The sequence below is a fragment of the Orcinus orca genome, chromosome 18 (assembly GCF_937001465.1).
Source record: "Orcinus orca chromosome 18, mOrcOrc1.1, whole genome shotgun sequence".
In the NCBI taxonomy this organism is placed as follows: Eukaryota; Metazoa; Chordata; class Mammalia; order Artiodactyla; family Delphinidae; genus Orcinus; species Orcinus orca.
Genome location: NC_064576.1, coordinates 77,083,159 through 77,108,218, shown reverse-complemented (window position 1 = coordinate 77,108,218; position 25,060 = coordinate 77,083,159). Strand labels below are relative to the sequence as shown.

The 25,060-nt window shown below is 42.4% G+C and overlaps 1 protein-coding gene across 2 annotated transcripts in view; it reads right to left on the bottom strand.

The window, feature by feature from the left end:
• MICU2 (mitochondrial calcium uptake 2) overlaps positions 1–18,394 on the bottom strand; it is an 84,716-nt gene extending 66,322 nt beyond the window's left edge. Inside the window, exon 1 of one of the 2 annotated variants that reach the window (XM_033409422.2) lies at positions 18,129–18,394. In XM_033409422.2, the coding sequence (XP_033265313.1) occupies positions 18,129–18,335 (207 nt within the window). In that variant the 5' untranslated portion in view covers positions 18,336–18,394. The remainder of the gene's footprint in view (positions 1–18,128) is intronic. The other variant, XM_033409421.2, reaches the window with a different exon arrangement.
• Between the last annotated feature and the right edge of the window lie 6,666 nt (positions 18,395–25,060).

Sequence of the window (25,060 nt, the reverse complement as noted above, 5' to 3'; positions counted from 1 at the left end):
CTCCTACGACCAAGCACTGTATAAAGTGACACATGAACAGACACCCCCTTTCTAGTGGGGGGAGGCCTAACACAAGTGGGTGAATGCTAGACAGAAGTATGAAAGGAGCACTAAGCACTTAGCAAACGTGAAAGTCCCACAGTGATAAATTCCAATCTCTGATAGTTACTTTTCCAATATTACTTATCAACCATGACATTCTGACTTCTTTCTTTTCAAAATGAGAGATATGTACACGTACCACAATGTTCATAGAAGCACTATTCACAACAGTCAAGACATGGGAGCAACCCAAGTGTCCATCGACAGATGGATGGATAAAGAAGATGTGGTATGTATACACAAAGGAATATTATTCAGCCATAAAAAAGAATGAAATAATGCCATTTGCAGCAACATGGATGGACCTAGAGATTATCATACTAAGTGAAGTAAGCCAGACAGAGACAGACAAATATCATATGACACCATTTATATGTGGAATCTTAAAAAACAAATGAACTTGTTTACAAAACAGAAACAGGGACTTCCCTGGTGGTGCAGTGGTTAGGAATCCACCTGCCAATGCGGCGGACACAGATTTGAGCCCTGGTCCGGGAAGATCCCACATGCTGCAGAGCAACTAAGCCCGTATGCCACAACTATTGAGCCCGCATGCCACAACTACTGAAGCCTGCGTGCCTAAAGCCCGTGCACCGCAACAAGAGAAGCCACCGTAATGAGAAGCCCGTGCACCGCAAGGAAGAGCAGCCCCTGCTCACTGCAACTAGAGAAAGCCCACACGCAGCAACAAAGACCCAACGCAGCCAAAAATAAATAAAAAACAAAACAAACAACAACAACAAAAAAAAACAGACTCACAGACATAGAAAACGAACCTATGGTTACAAAAGTGGAAAGGGGGCAGGGATAAATTAGGAGTATGGGATTAACAGATACACACCACTATATATAAAATAGATAAACAACAAGGGTTTACTGTATAGCACAGGGAACTAAAAAAAAAAAAAGAGACAGAGATGCACCGAACTAATATTTTTCATTATTATATAATTAAATTTAAATAGAAGACTCCTAACAGGTCTGGTATCAGCAAATTTATCTCGGTTGTGATCTCTCTTCTTCAGGCAACTGAGAAGTAGAGCAGAGCCTAACAAGGAGCCTTTTGTGATATAAGCTACGATCTAAATTTCAGGACCCTTACAAACCCATGCAAAAAAGTCTCCTCAAAACTGAGAACTTCAAGTATGCCTGGGGAAGGTGCTGCTATCAAAGGGCTGAGTCATAAACAGAGGCTACCATGAGGGTTAACAACATTTAGGATATTATATCCTACAACACACACAGTGTGGAGCGAAGAGGGGATGGATTAAAGGACCCCTTCTCGCCTTTCTCCCATCCCTCCACAGGCAACAGCTGCAGTCTGTAGCTGTATGTATTTTATAGTTTAGGATTCCAGAAGGAAAGTGATTCATCCATACGGTATTTTGCATTGCTTTCCCCCCATGCTCCCACATTCTCCATGATCCGCTCAGGCTTCCATACCCCCAGTCCCCAGCAAAAGACTGTCCCCGCTCCATGCTTCCTCGGTTTACAGGAAGCACAGAGTGAGGATGGCTTTCTAAAGCTTGTGGCTGAATACTGACGGCAGTTTGCCTCTCTACCACCAAGTCCCTTAAGCCCCACACCCTAACCCTACACAAAATTTGGTCAAAGACTGGAATTAGTTAAAAAACAACAAGAACAAAAAACCCCAAACAGCAACACGTTGCTTGCAGACAAATTTTATCCCAAAAATAGAATACATTTTTTGAAAACCTTTGGATAAATGGGAAAATAATGAAAGCTTGAAGGGGCAGATATGCAATTTCCTATTAAAAACAAAAATTACATTTCTATTTTAAAATTCCATTGATACTATTATTTTTATGAATTGGTCTTGTACGAAACAAATACGGTACTAATTTTAAATGTCAACCTTAGTTTTGGTCTTTGCTAACATAATTTTCCTGAAACTGACTGGGTTTGCTGGTGTGTCCTTAGCTTCAGTTTTCGCCTTGCTACCGCTGATGAGCTTTAATAAACCTCTGCTGCACATCTTTCCAGAAGACAGATTAAATAACCACTAACCGCTTCTGATGGTAATTAAACCTCACGAAGCTAAGCGTGTGATAGTTAGCTGCTTCTGGCCCTTTCATTTGTTAGGGTTCCGGTACTCCCTCCTCTAAGAGCCCTCCCCCAGTGCCCATTCTGGGTTAGGGTGTCCTAGAGCGAGTGTACAGGACTCAGTAAATGCTTATCAAAGCCCTGGTGACTGCACTGCATCTGTCTGCCCCCGGCATGCCTTCCTTTGGTTAATATGTTAAATGGTTAAAAAAGTGTGCCAGGAATGAGTGAGTCTTTATGAATGGGAACCAATTCCAAACTTGAAGTGTGATATTAAAAAAATAACAATTTAAAAATAGATTTCAGTCCTTGAACCAATACGCGAAAGGGTTTTGTGCTTATGTATTTTAAACCCTATTAATAATTTATTAAAATATCTTTAGGTAGCTAGGTATGTACAAGTGCACCCAAGTGTGCACACAATTATTTCCTCTTATTACAACCACAAATTACTGCATACTGTTAATTACTTTAGATTTTAAAAATGCCTTCATAACAGGAGCACAGAGGCAAAGCTGTGGACAGGGGGTGGCAGTGTTAACTGTACCAAAAGGATATTGCTCATTTTGCGCCTGTTGCACAAGCCATGGAATCTCAGAAACAGATGCTCTGAAACTGCGCTGCACCAGCTGCTGCGCACTTTCTGTCCGTAAATCTGAATGATCTGATGGATTTCAGGCCTTATATCATGTTTGGCTTGGGTTGTAACGGATCTTTTCAGCTTCCGCTTGGAGTTTGTGGACATAACAATACAATATGTCTAAGATAAAAGTTTTGATTAAAATGTATTCGTAGCAAATGAGCAGGGGATGAGCTGAACATTTTACCAAGCATTGACAAAACACATAAAGATACTACTTTTACAAAAAAGGTACTAAGATGCATGTCATTTCTGTTGATGTTTATAAATTAAATCACCAGTAAATAAAGTAATACATAGATTACATGATACAAAAAGGAGAGTAACGCACATATATGATTACACATTTTGGCAAATTAATTTACTATTCAATAAAGCTCTGCTTTGTGTCTGTAAACCATGAACATAGGACAAACCGTTTAACACCTGGCAAGGACTTGCCAGAATCTCCCTCTTTGCTTTCACCTGATTCTTTGGACATATTTCATGCTCGTAAGCCATCCATGCTCTCATTTAGTAATTTCTGAAGATACTTTAACAGTGAAGATTTTAAAAGATTCCATAATAGAATCTGCTATATAATGGCTGAAAAACCAAACAGACTGTTTGCTTGTTTGTTTGTTTAAGGTAGCACCTAACATAACTAAAGTAAACAACCGCTAAATAAACAAGCTGAAGAGAATCCCCACTTTCCCACTTCTACTGCCAGCACTGCTAGCGTTCAGCCCCTTTTCCCTTCAACTTCACCACCCTTCTCTGCCTTTAACGACAGGTGGTATCCAACGAGGATACACGAGTTTCCACATCTAGCCTTCATGTACAGGGCAAAAGCAGGATAAAACTGTGCCAGTTAATCATATACTAAGTGAGCAGAATTGTTAGCATTTGCCCAAGGCAACAGTGAGCCTGTACCAAATACGAAGTTTTTGGGTGCATGCTTCAGAAAAATCCTTATCTTGACCCTTAAGAATTTTAGAATCTTATATGAGAAACAAAACCACTGAAAACTTATAGTTTATGGTAAGTTGTTACATACACATTTAAGGGTTGGCATGGACAGAACGAGCACTTGGGTAATCTTTCCCTTTTAAAATTTATTTGGTGGTGAATTTACTCCTGTGCTCTTTATAATCAAGAGAATAATCCTAGTTAAATCTTAACTAGGATTAAGGAAGAAAGGGAAAAAGAAGGAACAGATACTTGTAGGCTAAAATAGAGCCTGAAGTTCTGAAATGATTCAGGCAACCCTAATCTCCAAACTTGAACTGCTAGTGAAGTCCCAAAGAGTTACTCTGAATATTTAAAGACTCGGATGAACTTTGTCACCTTGTTTAGTGTGAAATTAGTTTCTAAATATTCATGGCTGTTGTTTAGATACTCTTTTAACTTATAATAAAAAACTTCATATAGTTATATTAGTACCAATATTAAAACTGTTACTATGAAATCATCGTTTAGGCTCTGAGTTCCTGCATGACCCACCTCACTCGCATGCTAGAGGGTAAAGAGAATAAACCTGAAGATACTTTCTTGGATAATGGACCTTTATGATTTAAAGGAGAGGGATATGGTAATAGACCAAGGCATCTGTGACACTTATAAAGGTGTAAACAGGATAAGCTAGTACAACAGGGCTAACAGAAGGCACACTGGGCTAGAAAAGAGAATGTACAGTCAGAACAGAAGTGAAGTACTGGTAAAAGGGAAGAGTAAATACCATAAAGTAAAGGTAAATATTGTAAATTATCTGATCTGAGGGTAATATCCAAAACCGAAGAGTAACGCAGTGACAGGATCAAAACAGTTTACTTGAAAATAATTTTAGATATAACACCTGAAACATTTTGCAATGTAAAGAAGGACAAATATTAAGAACCTAGAAGGGACAAGAATATAACCTAAAAATTTAGAGCAGAGCCTCATAACCCCACACTACAATGCTTCCTGGTGCTTGTGACTCCTGGAAATTATAGGTGAAAACACTGTATGAGCTTTTTGGGAGACAGTACATAACTTTTATCATATTCTCAACCTATTCAAAGAATAAATGACAGGGGACTTCCCTGGCAGTCCAGTGGTTAAGAATCCGCCTTCCAATGCAGGGGACGTGGGTTCGATCCCTGGTCGGGGAACTAAGATCCCACATGCTGCGGGGCAACTAAGCCCACGTGCTGCAAACTATAGAGCCCTCACACTCTGGAACCCGTGTGCCACAACTAGAGAGAAGCCCACGTGCTGCAATGAAGAGCCCGTGCGCCACAACAAAAAGATCCCACATGCCACAACTAAGACCCAATGCAGCCAAAAATAAAAATAAATAAAATATAAAAAAAGAATGACAAAGATGAATCAGCAAACGTGAGTAATAATATGGTAAAATACAATAACAATTAGTAAAAAGAAAAAAAAGCTCCAATTCTAAGCACTGCTCATGTTAGAACAGCATAGAGTTAATTAACTCTAAATAACTGAGATGATCCGTTCTCAACACATGGCTGTAGAAGACTTAAAATTGAACAGAAAAAGTTTTCTCCCGCAGGACTAAATATAAAATGAGAAAACAATTAATTCCAAGTCCTTTAAAAATCTTATATTTTCCACCAGCTAAAGCACATTAATTAAAATAAAAAATACACAACTGCTGTACAGCCAGAATAAAGCAAAGTACTAAAGGACATCATCGTTGTATAAAAAATTCAAATAAAAGCTTGGTCTTAATCAAGTCTTATATGTGTATCTGCACAATTCTGATTTTCACATTGCTTTCTCTTTCCGCTGATATGGGCTAAAGCCATGTAGGCTGCCTTCCTCAAACCAGGCACTGCCCTATATAAGCAAGCATAATAAATACTCACAGCCTCTAACAGAGAAACAACTAAAGAGCAATACAGACGAAAAGAGCCTGGAGAGCGAGGAGACAGGGGCAAGAGGTGGTCTCCAAGAGGGTAGCGTCAGCTCACTGTCACTAGAACAACCTCTCTGCAACTACACTTATTTCTTTTTTTAAAAAATTTATTTATTTATTTGTTTTATTTTTATTAATTAATTATTTTTTTGCGGTACGCGGGCCTCTCACTGCTGTGGCCTCTCCCGTTGCGGAGCACAGGCTCCAGACGCACAGGCTCAGCGGCCATGGCTCATGGGCCCAGCCGCTCCGCGGCATGTGGGATCTTCCCGGACCGGGGCACGAACCCGTGTCCCCTGCATCGGCAGGCGGACTCCCAACCATTGCGCCACCAGGGAAGCCCTATTTAATTTATTTTTTGGCTGCATTGGGTCTTCAGTGCTGTGCGCTGGCTTTCTCTAGTTGCGGCGAGCAGGGGCTACTCTTCGTTGAGGTGCACAGGCTTCTCGTTGCGGTGGCTTCTCTTGTTGCGGAGCACGGGCTCTAGGCACGCAGGCTTCAGTAGTCGCAGCACATGGGCTCAGCATTTGTGGCTCGTGGGCTCTAGAGCACAGGCTCAGCAGTTGTGGCGCATGGGCTTAGTTGCTCCGCAGCATGTGGGATATTCCTGGACCAGAGCTCGAACCTGTGTCCTCAGCATTGGCAGGCGGATTCTTTTTTTTTTTTTAAACATCTTTATTGGAGTATAATTGCTTTACAATGGCGTGTTCGTTTCTGCTTTATAACAAAGTGAATCAGCTATACGTATACATATATCCCCGTATCTCCTCCCTCTTGCGTCTCCCTCCCACCCTCCCTATCCCACCCCTCTATGTGGTCACAAAGCACCGAGCTGATCTCCCTGTGCTATGTGGCTGCTTCCCACTAGCTATCTATTTTACATTTGGTAGTGTACATATGTCCATGCCACTCTCTCACTTTGTCACAGCTTACCCTTCCCCCTCCCCATATCCTCAAGTCCATTCTCTAGTAGGTCTGTGTCTTTATTCCCGTCCTGGCAGGCAGATTCTTAACCACTGCACCACCAGGGAAGTCCCCACACTTATTTCTTAACTTCACAGCCATTGGCTATATTTCTATAACATGAGAGAACGATAGTTGTTAATACCTTAACACTGCCTTGCAAAGTTTTAAATAAGTTTTAATCAAAACCTTCTCACTCAAGATACAACACCCAAAACTTTAACAGTAACTAGTCTCTTCAAGTCATGAAGAGGCAAAATGGTTCTTATGTGTTTCTTTTTGCCACTTTTCCTAAATTTTCTATAACATATGCATATCTCAATAAGAAAAAAGCCAACATAAGTAAGTAATCTTTAAGAATTAAGAAAGAGCCAACAGCTGGAACTCCCTTCCTAATATATTTCAAGAAATTTCAATAACCATAATAAAACAGCATTTCTTTAGGGTTTTAAGGAGCAATCTTTTCATGACTGTAATTGAAGACGGATTTAATCACTGCCTAATGGCAGTACTAATAAAATACAAAGTCCTAATTTAAAAACAAAACAGTTGCAGTATTAAAGTCAAGCTTCAATTACAAATAAAATATGGTTAGTATTAAGTTTTTAAGAAAGAAAAGTGTGTCTGGCTCACAGGATAACCCTCACTGTCGTCTTTCCACTGCAGCAGTTCCTGGTTAAACCGCAATGTTCCCTTATCACCACCCCCTCCTGCTGCTCCCTAAAGTAGCTCACTCGAGAGGAGCTCAGCCTTTCACATCATACTTCAGCGCAAGCGGGACTGTCACTGGAGGAACGTTAGGAGGTGTTCAGCTGTTCACTGTCTCTCCTCGGCAGCTGCCGAAGCCACGCACTTAGAGCAGGATGTACCACAAGAGCAGGCTCCTGACCCTGACTTCAGCCCTGGACCAAATCCCAGCATTCCAGAACTCCCCACCAATGTGGGTCTGAACAGAGGCAGAAGCCCTACTAGGGATCTGCTTCTGATCTGAGCTGGCTCTTAATTGGTCAACTATGACCAAATTTAAACTGAAAAAGATTTTGTCTTTAGAACACCTAATAGTGTGATTTAATCTCTTGGTATTTATACTCTGCACACACTCAAAAACATAGAAACCCCATTTATAATTTCTTATTATGTATAATCTTCTAATTGTGCATAGTAGCAAATGAGAAGAATGACTGATATTCCCAAATAGCAGATAGACTAAGCCAATCATACTTTGCTTTGGAATATCTACTGATAAAACAATTTGTGGAAAAACACTGTGCTTTCCTATTTAAGGTTCATTTTATCTAATTTAAAAAATGGTTTGCATGTCTAGGGCACACAGCAGCCAAGTGATGAGGACAGAGGAGGGAGCCTCCTGGAACTATGCTTGTGTAGCAGGAAACACTGAGGCTGCACAACTGCTACCACAGGCACATCAATCATACAATACACATGTGGATAAACTGAAGATTTTATAAGGCTGTATTTCTTTTTTTTTTTTTCGTCGTCTTCTTCTTTTTTTGTGTGTGTGGTACGCGGGCCTCTCACTGTTGTGGCCTCGCCCGTTGCAGAGCACAGGCTCTGGACGTGCAGGCTCAGCGGCCATGGCTTACGGGTCCAGCCGCTCCGCGGCACCTGGCATCTTCCCGGACCGGGGCACGAACCCGTGTCCCCTGCATCGGCAGGCTGTACAGGCTGTACTCTTCTTAATGGAGAGTAATCACAACTTTTATTCTGCGTACCACACATTCATGAAACTTTCACAGATGTCAGTGAAAAGTTTCTATATAGACTAGGGTGTGCTTAAATATAGGATCCACTAAGTATTATTTCTATATTGAAATTATTTATAATCTGAAACATTTAACTATCTTTTTTATGGAGAGCACATTAAGAGAAGATATCTGCTATGGCTTACTTTACCAAATATTTACCACTTTTTAAACTGTAAATTTTAAGTTCATATACTCTACTATTGATGGCTTAGGATATGTTTATGCACTGTTACAATTCATAAAACTCCAAACTCACAGTAACAAAAGCATTAATTTGAATGCATTATCTACCAGAACATATGCTTTATAGAATAAGAGTAAATAGTAATTTTTTACTCAGGTTCAGCTAAATAAATATAATTGCAAAAGGAAAGATTAAAAAATGCTTCTGCTTTTACATTACAATTTGTTTTTCTTCCCTTCTTGGCCCCCTTGTCCCCCCTCCCCAAGAAGCACCTCCACAGATTTGCAGTAAGATACAGAAAGAGTGTCATATCACACAAGGAAGGAAAGTAAGACAACCTCTCATTCATGCAGGACAAATAGCTATGCCAAAAGCACAAATTACATCTAATTAGAGGGTATAACTTTGTCATCTTCTTTTTCATAATCTGGCCATTTACACACTGATTTTTGACTTCCATTTGGGTTTACTAACATCAAAGCTTTGTCATCACTTATATGTTTCCAGAGACATTTTTACCTGAGGCAATAAAGTATAAAAACTTCTTTGCATTCTTGCTGTACTGCTGTAAGAAAGCTTTAGTCTTCATTAGGCTTACAATGTTTCACGGTTATTAAACTTCTGTATGTTGCTATAAAGTTCATTGCCCTTGGCGTACCAATTTTAAATGTACTATCGTTAAACCCAATGCACTGCACACAAATACACTCCAACCAAGTAGACTCCAATATATTATTGTTTTACTCTTGCTAATGTCTTACTAATGTCCTTTTCTCCCCTTTTCACAAAAATAATGACCACAAATATACTCAGACAACTCGAAATAAAAGAAAGCAATGCCAACTTAATTTTATGAATTGTTTAGGGCTCTTATAGCAAATTAAAATAGTTCCATCTCATTAAATACATTATTTGAGCTTTTAAAATACTCATTGATATGCAATAGAAAAAGAGTCCTGCATCTAATGACACTTGCAAAATCGCTTTCCCAGTTAACATATTTCTGTTTGACTATTTAAACATGATGATCCACATTCCTTGCTTTTATTTATTTAAAATTTGTGATCACCATTTGTTTTAGTCAGGTTGTACTCACAAAATGTGAGTTCAAAATGTGAATTTAAATAATATCAAAGAAACACCACATTTGATGTTCTCTTACTATTTTAGAATTTTAAAATTTAATGCCACGATGCAATATATTCTTCTCATTAAACTCATAATACCAAGGCTTCTTTTGTTTTAGACATTAAAATTAATTAATTAATTAATCTGGCTGCATTGGATCTTCGCTGCTGTGTGCGGGCTTTCTCTAGTTGAGGCGAGCAGGGGCTACTCTTCGTTGCGGTGCGCGGGCTTCTCATTGCGGTGGCTTCTCTTGTTGCAGAGCACGGGCTCTAGGTGTGTGGGCTTCAGTAGTTGTGGCTCGTGGGCTCTAGAACACAGGCTCAGTAGTTGTGGTGCACGGGCTTAGCTGCTCCGCGGTGTGTGGGATCTTCCCGGATCAGGACTCGAGCCTGTGTCCGCTGCACTGGCAGGCATATTCTTAACCACTGCGCCACCAGGGAAGCCCAAGGTTTCTTAAAAATAGTTCGTTAGGTAATATTTTTTAGCTACATTAGAAAAACTCACCAAAAGCAAGCCATCAGAAGTTTGTGGCCAGTGGTCCTATATTCATCCTAACTACTGTTTCGAAGCTCTCGTTCTTCATGAACGGCGTTAAACCCGTCGCTCCCTCCCTCTCTGGGTTTTCTCTTGGGCAGCAGTCATTACTGCTATGACCCTTCTGACCCGCCCACGTTTCCCTGATTCTACCTCCTAGTTTTCCGGAGCAGCTCACCATCAGGGTCTCCTGTCTACAGCCAGCTGGTAGGGTTAACCATGCCCTCTGCTTTCACTCCTGTCAGGTTGAAGGAGGAAAACTTGTTAGTCTCAAAGCCCAACCTTCTACCTGGGGTCTGACTCCAGGTAACCTCCTTCCTCAAAGACCTCCACCTATAATCACCCCCACAGAGCTGGACCAATTTTTGCCTCCTTATTATATCATTCTCCCAGCCAGCGTCTCTTTTAATACCCTTTACAGCAACACTTCTAGAAAGAAGCATCTCTATTCACTTTCTTTGCTTCCTCACTTCAGTCTCTCCTCAACACATTCCAATTAAATTTGCCCCCAGTATTTCACTGAAATGCCTTTTGTCAAGGTTACCAACAACTCCCCTACTGCCACACCCGAAGCTCAACTGTCTGTCCTCACCCTCTCAGTAGCAACAGACTTAAGTGAGTTACAGATTCGAAGCAATCCCTATCAAAATCTCAATGACATTTTTTATGGAAATAGAAAAAAAATTCTAAAATTCATCTAGAACCACAAAAGACACTGAAGAGTCAAAGCAATCTTGAGTGAGAAGAACAAATCTGGACGCGTCACACTTCCTGATTTCAAAATCTATTCCAAACCTACAGTAATAAAACCAGAAGTAGCAGGTGCTGAAAAGTATGGTACTGGCATAAAAACAGATAATACGGACCAATGGAACAGAAAAAGAGACCAGAAGTAAATTCATGCATTTACAGTCAACTGATCTTCAGTAAGGGTGCCTAGAACACGCAATGGGTAAAGGATAGTCTCTTCAAATAATGGTGTTGGGAAAACTGGACAGCCACATGCAGAAGAATGAACTGGACCCTCATCTCACACCTTATACAAAAATTAACGCAAAATGGGTTAAAGACTTAAATGTAAGAACCAAAACAGTAAAACTATGAGATGAAAATATAGGGAAAACTTCTTGACATTGGTCTGGGCAATGATCTTTTTTTTGGATATGACACCAAAAACACAGGGAACAAAAGCAAAAATTCTCAAGGCTACATCAAACTAAAAAGCTTCTGCACAGCAAAGGAAACAATCAACAGAGTCAAAGACAACCTATAGAATGGGAGAAAATATTTATAAACCGTACATCTGATAAGAGGTTAATATCCAAAATATTGAGGGAACTCAAGTCAATGGCAAAAAAACAAAACAAAAAAACCTTGATTAGAAAATGGGCAAAGGATCTGATTAGCATTTTTAAAAAGAAGACATACAAAAGACCAACAGATAAATGAAACAGTGCTGACAATCACGAATCATCAGGGAAATGCAAATCAGAACCACAGTGAGGTATCACCTCCCACCTGTCAGAATGGCTATTATCAAAGAGACAAGACATAAGTGCTGGTGAGGATTGGAGAAAAGGCAACCCTCAGGCACTGCTGGTGGGAGTGGAAATTGGTGAAGCCACTGTGGAAAATCCCTCAAAAAATGAACACTACAACTACCGTATGATCCAGCAGTCCTGCTTCTGGGTATGTATCTAAAGGAAGTGAAATCGCTCTCTCTAAGAGACATCTGCACTCCCAGGGCCACTGCAGCTTTATTCACAAGAGCCAAGCTATGGAAAGAACCTGTCTGCATCAGCAGATAATGGATAAAGACAATATCGATACACACACTTACCCACAAGATGGAACACTATTCAGCCTTGAAAAAGGAAATCCTGCCATTTGTAACAACATGGATGAACCTGGAGGACATTATGCTCAGTGAAATAAGCCAGATACAGACAGACAGATACTACATGGCTCACTCATCTGCGAAATGTGAAGAGTCAAGCTCACAGAAGAACGAAGTAGAATGGTGGTTGCCAGAGGCTGGGGCATGGGGAGATGCTGATCAAAGGGTAGAAGTGTCAGTTATGCAGGATGAATAAGTCCTGGAGATCTAGAAGACAGCATGATGACATATACACCATACATACAATACTATATCATATGCTTGAGGTCTAGATCTTAGACCTCAAGAGGGTAGATCTTAAGTGTTCTCACCAACCCCCCCACCCCCCCCACAATGGTAACTTCATGAGGTGATGGATGCTAATTAGCTTGACTGTGTTGATGATCTCTGTTACACAAAGAAAACATCAAGTTGTACACCTTGAATATATACAGTACACCTCAATAAAACTGAAGGATAAACAAAACAAAAACCCCTTCCAGGAATGCTTTTAAAAACCTGGGAATGGGAGGGACTGCATTCTCCAGCCGCCTCTCTTGGGCATCGCTCCATCCGATGCCGCCTCTGCTTAAACCACAGGAGCCGTGTGCAACTCTGCCCAAGCCCTGAGAATATACCAGACTTTAGACTGGGTGGGAGGTGGGGAGATCAACAGGTTGTAAGAGAACACACCCTTTCCAGTCCCGCACCCAGACTTGCCTGCGTGCTCTAAATTCTCCTGCCCTCAGGCAAGCAGCCCGCCCTCACCAGTGGAGCCTGAGCCACACTCACGTCCTTAGGGGGCTGACTCTTCACGGGAAACACTGGCCATGCAAACCCAAACCATTCTCCCCCAAGAGGAATTCAGCCAGTTGTTAACAGACAGACCTTGTTGTATTTAAATCTTTAGTCAGTGTAATCAATACTACACAAAGTGTGTGTCATGCATTTAACTACAATATCAAAATATAGTGTCTATTAATACAGTTGGTTTTAGCCATATGTCAGGATTATTTTCCAAATTTAAAAATAATTTAATTGGCTTGAGGTTTAAAAGTTGAAGCATCTCAATAATTCGAATGAAAATGCAATTAATTTTATTCTAAAATTTATTCCGATTTTTAATGTGATAGCTCCGGACAAAAGCTTGCTGTATAAAGACAGATATAAACATTAACAATATGAATTAAAATTAAATATCATACACAGTAATAGGTGAAATGGACCCACCTTTAAACTTTTGAGACAAAGGTATACCAATTATTGTTTCATTATAGATTTCATCAATTTATTTACCCATTCAATAAATACTTAGCACACCTACTATGCACAAGACTCTTTTCTAGGCTCTTGGGATATAGCAGAAAAGAGCAAGGTTTCTTATTTACTTAGAAGGTTTCTTTACAAGGTTTCCTACTGGGAAAATGGCATATGTCTCTATGACTCTAAGTGTGTAATTGAGTATACATAGGACATTTAGTAACTGAGCTAATTCTGAACATTTCTAGAAACTGCCTGCCTATTATTTCTACGAAGACTAATCAAACCAAAGTTAGACAAGGTCACTTCATTACATAGTGCAGTTCATTTATTTACTCTTTGGATAAACATTTATTATGTGCCATTGTGTGACTGTGAATGTTTCAGGCACCAAGAATATAGAGATGAAAAAGATAAGAGGCCATTCTTCTGGGGGAGACAAAATAAACAAGTAGATAAAATAATTTCAGGGAGTGGTAAGTTCTACAAAAGAAAAGAAAAATGAATTAAATGTTAAGAAAAGCTTCCAAGGATTTATAAATACAAATTTAAATAAACATATCAAAGGGAATCTGATACTTATGAATCTACAGAATAAAAAATTTGGATTTATTTAGAATAAAAAGCATTTATACAGTATTATAGACTAGGTTATATAAAACAATTCTACCTTAAACATGGTGGAAAAATTTTTCATTAAAAAGCAAACCAAAAAAATCCTATTATGAAGTCAGAGAAACATATATTCAATATCACATATAATTTGAAAATTAATATAAGGCCAAAAATTATAAAAATTTAGAGAATAAATGAAATACTCATTCAACAAATCAATAAGAACAAATAAAATATTATCACTGCTGTCACCTGCAAACTGTAATGCATTTAACTTTGGCTTTATGGTTTTCTCTTTACTTTTTCTCCCCCCTCAGTTTTAGGCCTTATTTACAAGGATTTATAATATCAAAATGATTCAGAAAAGCTTTACTTTTAACTCTGATCTTACATGCCATTGAGGATTTACTTAGTAATATGGAAATGTTTGTTTTCATCAGTTTTTGGTTTACCAATATATTATTTCTAGCTTGCAATAGCAAAATACAGTAATAGCAAAAAAACTTTTACATAGTATTGAAATTCCTGCAGGAAGATTATTTTGCCATTGCAACTTGAAAACTCTAGAGCTCTGTTTCTCCAGGAAATAACTTTCTATATTTTTTAATATACCAAGGTTTATTAAGAATGCAGCTATCCTTTTAAGGCAGAATGGACTGGAATAATAGAATAATTTTGTCTTCTCTCTTCTATCATTTATCTGATTTTACTATGCCAGAATCAAATATAATAATACTTAAAGAGAGTAATACTAAAATCTAGAACAGTTTTCAAATATACTTAAGTGTTTCAGAGGAAGCAGCTTACATACAAGTAACTGACAGGCTGACATGCGCTAAAGCAAGTCATGCCCTAAAGGATATCTGCAGGAGCAATATGTTGTCCAGATGTAATCCCTTGTTCAGGACTCCTGTAGGGCTCCCCCGCTTCAGGCCACTTCGCTTTCACCAAATTCACCAAAGACCTACACAGTACTCGCTCCCGCTAACCCAAAGAAACTGGAGATTTTCGCTTTTACGAAAAAAGGCAAAAATCGAAAAAATTGCTCAGCCTTTGTTTTTCAGCGACCCATTAAAGGGGCAGCGCACAGCCCAGGCAGCAAGAGCGGCCCTGGGGACTATACTCAGCATCTCAGCATCAGATGCCAGAGCTCCGAACTGTGTCTGTGAGCTTCTGTGCTTCATCTCCATTTATTTTCTGCATCCGTTAGCAAGACGTGTCCTAACGGCTCCTTCACTTTATGCCATTTCGGCTTACAAAAGGTTTCACAGGAATGCTCTACTTTTGGATAGTGGGGGAGAACCTGCATATGTTCTGAAACAATACAATTACATTTTACACAAGACTCCTGCAACTTAGACTCTGCAAATTTATCTTCTAAACTTCTTTCAAATTCATCCACTAATTTAGCCATCACCAACTCTCTCCTGAATTATTTCAACAGCTCCTGACCTCACTTTCAATCCATTCCCTTCACTAAAGTCTCCATATACGCTTTCCAAAGGTCCAAGTCAAATCTGCAATATAGTAATATGTGTAATTCTTGATTTATGCGTTAAATAACATGATATGGTGGCATGTTTAATAAGCACTGTAATTTCAAAGAAGTGATACTTTGAGATATCTGTAACAACTGTATCAGAATAGGAAAAGATCTGAGGTTGAGGTTGTTACACTGTCAGTTACTGTTAATACTTCTGTAGCTAGTTGCCTGCATTCACAATTGAAGAAAACGTTAAGTTATAGGTCAAAGAAAACAAAAATGTAATCTTTTTCTATTTAAATTCAAAGACTCCCTGAATTCTATGCCTGTATTCTTGGGGGACCATGAAGGTTAAGAAGCCCTATGATGGCTCCCTGCTGTCCTCAGGATAAAAATTTCTTCATGACCTGATTCCCTGCCACCTCTACCTGTTCTGAACCTCATCGTGTACAGCTCTCATCCTACTGAGTCCAACTCCTCCCACCAGACCTTTGCAACACTGTTCCCTTGCATGCAGTATTCCTCCCCTTCTCTTTGCCCAGCAAACTCCATTCATCCCACAGGCATCAGTTTACAGGTCACTGCTCAGGAACACAAGCTTGTGGGAGGGGCTCTTCCAGGTGCCCCCAGAGCACCCAGCACTTACCACCACTATCGCCCTGTATTAAAATTGCCCCCGCACTAAACTGTAAGCACTTGAACCGTGTCTTGAATTCCCCACTCCTTGCATACTGCCTGGCACACAGGTAGCACTTCAATAATTGTGGAAAGAAGAAAGAAGGGAAATGCCAAAATATCTGCTGTTTCATGAGCTTGGATTCTACCCTTAATTCCTGACTGACCCTCACAAATGCAAGCGCTGGTCACAATGGAAATCTGAAGCGTATGAGTCAGTGAGTATAAATTCACTATTTTTATTGGAAAAATCACTTACTGTGATGACTGAAAATGAAGGACATTATCACTATTACTCAGTCCATGTCAGGAAGACTGTACCACCTTGCAATGCTAAGCAAAATAACTATATAATACATAAAAGTGTATCAAGAGCACATCTATCTCAGCAGTTTTCGACCATGCACACATGACTCCAAAGCGGCGGTGGTGCTGACGGCCGGGGCGGCGGCGGGACTGACAGGCCCTCTCTTAGGGAAATGTTACCCCAGCCAGTGAGGTGGAGGGAGTTTTCAAACTACAGGCCCCTCAATTCCTGCTGTATTCAGCCACTGCTGCTGAGAGGAAGGTGAGGTCGTCTTCAAGGCCACTGGGGTGGCAAAAGGACGAAAATCACTGTTTTAATCAAAGTGGTCCAACAGCAGATCAAGCAAATGCTGTGTCAACAGACCTTGTAAACCCACTGATCATACAATGGTTTCTGTATTACTTTAGCTGGGCTGCAAGTACCAAAGGTTGCAGGGAGGGAAGGGAGCTGGGGAGAATTCAAAACACCACACTGGTGTAAAGTTTTAGTGTCCTGTCAGGAATTGAAAACACAAACAGGCTAGCAGTGGGCCACAAAAACAGTGACAAGGATGGACTGAACCCGGAATCCACAAATTGCTGAGGGGGTAAAACCGAAGCCATTTCTGGGCACACGGAGTGAACCCCTTTGATAGACAGTGTGTCTGAGTAGCGCTAGGTCAGAGCGTGACGACAGATGGCTCTGCGCGACAAAATTTAAAAATGTGGATTTCGTCCTAGGAGCACGAGGCACTAACGGTTTCTGAAGAAGCGTATGTCATGTAGTTAAAGTGATACTCTTGGGAAGATTAAACAGGATGAATTAAGTGGTCGAGAACAGAGGCAGAGAACCCAAGATGGATAATAAACTTAATTGCTTGACACAAAATGAACAAAAATACTATAAAACACCGTTAGACAGATCCTTCCACCCGTAATCAGAACTGGTATGAGAATGGGGGGAGAGTTATTGCCCGTTTTAACACTGTGGCCTCTTAACTGATTACAAGTAAACATACTGTATGTCAATACCTAACTTTAATTCACAAGGCCTGCTTTCCTCTCTTTTGTTGTATATGACTGTTGAGTTTTTCAGAACTCAAGGCACTTAGAAAGGCATAATGTAAATCTAACCAACAGAAAAAGAATACTGCTTTTAATTTTCAAAAATATTCACACAAACTTAAAAGAATTAAAATGTCCTTTAAATATTTAAAAAGTAGTACTCTTTTTCAAATGTTCAAATGTTTTGCGTGACAATTTGATATTGAACCAGGGAACATGACCTTTACTTTCAAACATGGTAGTTTTAAAAGAAACGTCTTTTGTGTGGTACTCAGAGTCCGCCGAAGCATGAAGGTTTACGACATGTGATACTGTTCCTGACAGTTGACCATCAAACCTGGCAAGCATCGACCAGCCGATTGCCTCTTTTATTATTAAAAAGGTCACCTGTTAGGACAGCTGGACCACGGGGCGCAGCTGCGGGCCCGGGCGCACGGGACACGCCCCCACCGTCCCCGCGGGTCCCTGGCGCAGGCTGCCGGGGTCCGCCCCAGCCCCCCACTCTTCACCCGCACCCTCCACCCGCCGGGCGTCCGAGGACTGAGGGGCGCGGCGGGGCTGCCGCACGGGGCCCGTCCCGTACCTGGGCTACCACGGTGAGGCCGCCCTGGGGCGCCGCCATGTTCACGCGGCCGTGGTACCATGTTGCTCCTGCTCCCGCCAGGGCCACGCCGACCACTGCCGCCGCCACGGGCCCGGAGCTTGGCCAGGCCCGCCGGCCGGCAGCCAGCCCTCGCCGTAGCCTTCCGCCCCAGGCCGCCAGCCGCGCGCCGCCCACCGCCGCCGCCATTTTTGCGGAAGTGCCCAGTCGCCGCGTTCGCGTCGCTTCCCACAGCGGCCCGAAAACTCGCCCGCGGCCGCGGTGTCGCGAGACCCAGGCAGTCTCCGCCCCGCCCCCGAGCCAACGCGCTGTGCTGAGGGCGGGGACGGGGCGGGGCCTCTGGGAGGGGCGGGGCCTGGTAGGGGCGGGGCGCAGTGGCCGGGAGGGAGTGGGCACGCCGCCGGGTGTGGCACCAGGATCGCCGTGCCGTGTGAGGGGGGGCCGTGTCCTGTGGGGCCAGGGCCGGGCGGGGGTCAAGGGCCTGGGGCCGGGGTCGCGCGAGGCGGCTGGCTGGCTGGCACCGGGCGGCGGTCGCGGTGAGCCGGGAGCCGCTTTCCCGGGGGGCGTGATCAAGGCGGTGCGACAGGGTCCCTGGTGTTGGGCGCTGACGAACACGCCCTGCGGGTCCTGGGAACCGGGTCGGCTCGGCAAACAACGGGCTGCGTTCCGAATCACCTACCTGGGTCAGAAAGCTGCTCAAGCTCTACATGTTTCCGCACAGGCCTCGAGGACACAACGTGGTTTAAAAATATTGTATTCTATTGTCTCACTGTGGCAGCTAAGCAAACTTTTTAAAAAATGTATTTTTCAGTTGGTGAAATATACATAACACTATCATCTTAACCATCTTTTAGCTCACAGTTCGGTGGTATCAAGTACATTCACGTTGTTGTGCAACTATCACCACCATCATCTCCAGGACGTTTTTTGTCTTGCAAAACTGGCGAACTTAAAAAAAAGCGTCTTCGCTGTCTTTTAAATCCTTCCAGTCCTTACATTCTCGTCTGCTCTTTGGTTTTTGCTAAATCATCTTCTTTCCCAGCCGTCTAACTTTGACGAAGTAGTTTGTTTTTTTTTTCTTTTGCGGTACGCGGGCCTCTCACTGTTGTGGCCTCTCCCGTTGCGGAGCACAGGCTCCGGACACGCAGGCTCAGCGGCCGTGGCTCACGGGCCCAGCCGCTCCACGGCATGTGGGATCTTCCCGGACCGGGGCACGAACCCGCGTCCCCTGCATCGGCAGGCAGACTCTCAACCACTGCGCCACGAGGGAAGCCCTGTTTTTTTTTAATAAAATTTTCTGTTTTTAAAAAATGTATTCTATTTATTTTTTTTTAATTTTTGGCTGCATTGGGTCCTCGTTGCTGTGCACGGGCTTTCTCTAGTTGCAGCGAGCGGGGGCTACTCTTCGTTGCAGTGCGTGGGCTTCTCACTGCGGTGTCTTCTGTTGTTGTGGAGCATGGGCTCTAGGCGTGCGGGCTTCAGTAGTTGTGGCACGTGGGCTCAGTAGTTGTGGCTCGCTGGCTCTAGGGCGTTAGGCTCAGTAGTTTTGGTGCATGGGCTTAGTTGCTCTGTGGCAGGTGGGATCTTCCAGGACCAGGCAATCACTATTTGCAGTGTTGGCTTTAAACTCTTCTAATAAAGTGTTTGATGGTGTCTATTATCCCACCTGGCCCCGAGTCAGATGCAGCAGCACACCTTCCCCATGTCTCTAGCATCAGGGACCCGGGTGTTTTCCCCAGCACAGGCTTGGGCAACACCTCAGTCCTGGCCGTTCCACTGATTATAAGAAATGATTTAGCTGAGGCAGATGGCTTGGCTTTGTTTTGTGGTCTCTGATCCTCAGATTCACTGCTCTTTACTTTTCAGAGTAAATTTACTTAATAAACTTGGTTCAGCCTCTGAAATGTCCCTAAGCCATCAGAAGCTTTACTGGGGCATGCAGTAACTTACAGCCCATGTCAAAGGTGCCAAGAGTCCTCATCACATAATCACTGCCATCTTGAAGTTATGCGAAACAAACTAAAACCCAAAAACAAAGAACAAGTGCCACACTAAATCTACTTTGACCACTTGATGCCTTGGGTCCTCTTGTCACGATCCGCCCTTCCTTCTTGCTCCCTTTCCTTAGCCAGCTTGTCTAAACTGCTCTGCAGTTGGAGCTTCCCCATTTTACCCAGCTGCTGGAACCACTTTTGGTGTCCTTCCCAGGCAGGAAGTAGAGGGACTCAGTGCACAGCTGTCTGATCCAGACCACAGGGTTTGCATCCTGCCTCTACCGGCATGATCACTGTGATTAGGGGCAAATTACTTAAACTCTCTGAGTCTGAATTTTCTCAACTATAAACACTGTCTCAGGGTTTGGGGTTGGGGGATTACATGAGATGTCCCACAGGAAGCGACTAGTCAAGTGCCCTGTAGACTCACCGCAGATGTCAGCTTACCCTCTTCAAGATTTGGTTCACTGCTGCCTTCTGATCACAAATGAGCTTGGCCAAATGCCAATGAGTCCAGAGGGCTGGCCTGTCTAACCCGAGACCTTCCCGCTCTTTCCTACCTGACTTGACCCCGTAGACCTCTGGTCCGTTTTCCACCTCTGCTGACTCTGGTAGCTCTCGGCATATGTCCTCCTTTTCTGGGTTATTGACATCTAGCTCGTTTCTGTCCCTGGGGATTATAGGGTTTCTAGGACATGTTTGTACATCCTGGATGTCTTACCTTAAAGCTTATTCTTTTTTTTTTTTGGCATGCGGGATCTTGGTTCCCTGACCAGGGATCGAACCCATGCTCCCTCCGTTAGGAGCACAGAGTCTTAGCCACTGGACCACCTGGAAAATCCCAAAGCTTATTGTTGATTTCCAGGAACCACAGTTACAAAATGTAGTTGTGTGGTTGTGTGTATACATGCCACCTAATTCACAGTTCCTCTACGCATTTAATGAAAGCTGGCATCTATCATGTAGTCATGATTCCAAGCCCCAAATAGGGATATATTCCTATTAGAGCATTTGGTGTCTTTAAAAACATTGTATTTCTCCCACAGTTTGACATCCTCGTGGGCAAGGATATCTTATTTTTCTGAGCACAATGCCCCGCACATATTAGACATTCAGTGAAGGAGTGAATGTGTCACCAAGCGAGGACGGCACAAGTGAAGCACTGCTGTGGCGATTTCCATTCTTCGGGCATCAAACATACAGAAATATTACTATCGTGTAATTTATTTTCCAAGACAAAAGCCTCATTTTAAATTATTTTCTTTTGCTGAAAATCTTTGAACCTACTTGAAAAACTGTGCTTTGTAATTATTATTATTATTTTTGTGTGTGTTATGTGCCCAGGCCTCTAGAACTCTCATTAAGACTTAATGCATTCCAACTTTTCTTTTGCAGAGGAAACACATTCTTATAATAGAGCCAATCTCTAGCCGACTAACCATTCTAAGTATGAAATCTTCCCTGGCAGCTGCTGACATTTGTCTGAACACATTGAATGTATTGGTCTTTTTAGGCTCTGGCTTTGTTCAGTTCTTCCTCACCAGCTGTAGAGAAAGTCCCTGGCTGGGATGTATTTTCAACCACGTAGTTTATAAACCAATCCCCGAATAAGGAACGGCTTCTAAAGCTATCAGATTTATGCTGTTTTAAATGGTGATTGGAGAAAGACAGAATATAAACACCGATCGTTTCAAAGTATCATTCTTAATTCACTTACTCTGTGCTCCTTTTCTGTAGGAGGGACAAAATTTATATGGAAGAAAAACTGTGCTCAAGGGGCGTTACTTTCACTGGAGAGACCAAGCCTGAATTTCAAAACAATGCAGGATGGCGTTGAACTATTGTACTGAACAGAGGAGGAAGAGTGTGGTGAGCTTGAATAGAGAGGAAGGCATCTAGGGAAGCGGGGAGACTTGATCTAGAACTTGGGAAGCCAGAAGGGTTTCTACAGGTAGAATCCTCCAAGACTGGAGGAACACTAGGGTTGACAGCCTGGGCACGAGGTAGATATGGTGGGTGTTTCCATGGCTTGGAGCAGAAGGGCTGGTTCAGGGCTGCCCTGGAGTAGCTTGAGGGCCATTAGGGGGTCATGCAATAATCTCCACTAATGTATGGACCGGTTGTCATCTCTCTTGACCCCTCTACATGTTTGTCTTTGGGGTATTCACGCCTCCTTTCTGGCATCCCCACCCACCTCGTGCCTGGTCTCCTCTGCAGCTCAGACCCTCTCTGCCCACGTCTTCTACCTGTCCAGATTTTGTCCTGGCCTTTCTCGCCCACTGTCCCATGGGCTTCTCTAAATCATCTTCTTTCCTGCCGACAAACTGACTTTGATTTTCTCTGGGTTGCTGGTCTTGAACAAAAGAGATCACCTAGCTTTTCTTTTTCTTTTTTCTTTCTTTTTTCTTTCTTTTTTTTTTTGCAGTACGTGGGCCTCTCACTGTTGTGGCCTCTCCCGTTGCCGGAGCACAGGCTCCGGACGTGCAGGCTCAGTGGCCGTGGCTCACGGGCCCAGCCGCTCCGCGGCATGTGGGATCTTCCTGGACCGGGGCACGAACCCGTGTCCCCTGCATCGGCAGGCGGACTCTCAACCACTGCGCCACCAGGGAAGCCCCACCTAGCTTTTCTTATTGAAGGCATTTATTCTATCGTATCTCCATTTAAAAAGATGAAGTTATGAACTCAAATGCATCTTTAATCCTAGCATGTGTGGGGAAGATAAAAAAATTGCTATCCTGATTCTGAAAGATTGTTTGCTGTTATATTACAGAATAATGGGTGTTAAGATTGATTATCTTAGGTGGAGGAGAAAAAAATATGGAGGGTCTCAAAAGATAAATGAAAGATGTTGGACTCAGCCCTGTAGTAATAAACAGTATTTGAATGGACATTATAAAGAACTATTGCTTGGAATAGACAGAGGTTAATCTATATTTATGGTGGATAATTGTGTAGCAGAGGGTATGAATCATCCTCAGAGGCCCTAGATGAGTCAAAAGAATTGCTAATTATGTCTTTTTTGTGCAGCTTGGGGCCACGGGTAAAAATATCTGGGTATCGTGATTGATACCAGCATGTGTAGAAATAGGTCAAGATGAAATCTTCCTGACAGTGAAAAAGCAGTGCCAAGAGTTGCATTTTCAACGTCTTTCAGATCCTCCTCTGCTTCTCATTCCCTCCCCATCACCCAGCTCACAGTCTCGTCACTGCAGGCTTTGATGATCGCCGTCGTCTCTTACCACGGACTGTTGCTTCTACTCTTTTTCTCCTCTGAAGCAGCCCATAGATCTATGTCAGATCAATCTTCCTAAAACATTTCTTTCACCATACTTCCATTAGCTGTGCGATTTAACCTTCCTAAACCTCCGTCTCCTGGTTGGAAAATGTGGAGATTGCTTTCAGTTTATTTTTCCAGTTCTAAAATTCTCACTCTATGCCGCTCCAGAGTGGCTTTTTTTTTCGTTTGGCAAATAATACTGAGTGTGGAATCCATGCCAAGCAGAGTGCCACCCCTTAGAGATGCAGACACAGCCCGCTGCCACAGTGCCCTGTTATGGGCAGGGGTCCCCACACATTGGATTGTGCCCCTAGGCTTAGAACTTGTGAAAGTGTGTTACCCCCATTTGTGTATGTTTTTTCCCAAATCTACACATTTACAACTAAATGTTAAAAATCACATAATAAAAACTTAAATGGTGAGATAAAAGATGAAATAGTATTTATAAAATTTAAATTTTATTATTTAAGGTGCAATTAATGTTTTGCTCTCTCTAAAACTGTTAATATTATTTTAGTGAGATCGGTGTGATTAAATTGGCTTCATTAACTTAGAAAATCTTTTTCTAAAATACTTTTTAAAAAAATTTATTTTGTTTATTTATTTTTGGCTGCGTTGGGTCTTTGTTGCTGCGCGCAGGCTTTCTCTAGTTACAGCGAGTGGGGACTACTCTTCGTTGCGGCGCGCAGGCTTCTCATTGCGGTGGCTTCTCTCGTCGCGGAGCACGGGCTCTAGGCATGCAGGCTTCAGTAGTTGTGGCACGCAGGCTCAGTAGTTGTGGCTCGTGGGCTCTAGAGCGCAGGCTCAGTGGTCGTGGTGCACAGGCTTAGCTACTCTGCGGCATGTGGGATCTTCCCGGACCAGGGCTCCAACTTGTGTCCCCTGCATTGGCAGGTGGATTCTTAACCACTGCGCCACCAGGGAAGTCCCTGTTTTGTATTTCTTAATAATGTTTGTAATTCAATGAACACACAAAACTTCCCCGAGAAAAAAATGCTGGGAAGTTAGGGGACACCAAGGAGTGGAGAGAAGAAGAGTGAGTGAAAAGTCTTGTTGTACAAGCGTGTGTCACACTTCCACATCCCTGGGAGAGCTGTCTGTGTGTGATGAAGTGCACTAACGAAAGCATGATAGCACAATCTTTGAAGTTGCAAGCAGGATTTTCTCCAGAGAGCACATTTATGAAACAGACTGTGCATGTCCGGGATATTTGATTGTTTTCAAATCACTTATAATGTCTCCAAAGTTCTGTATATTCCACCAAGAAAGAAAATCGACACTTTTTTTTTCCTCTGCCCTTTTTCAACTGTAAACCATACATCTCAAGCAAATCAAAGACGGTGACTGAAGAAGAGTTAAGGAAGGTGGCGCGTCTGTCCAGATGAGCAAGGGAAGACGGGGACAGGAATGAAAAACCTAATGAGATGTTCTTTGATCGCAAGATTTCAGCAGAAATTTCCAAGTCCATGATATGTGTTTATGTGATCAAGACACCCAGAATACCGTAGATGTCTTCAACTGTGTAAAAAACAAAGGCGTTAAGTTAGTGCAAAAGCTTTGCTACTTTCATTGTTTCACAATAAAAAAATTTCAATTTCATTATGCTTTCCCTTCCCCCAAGGGTAGATCTGTTCTTTTTCTGT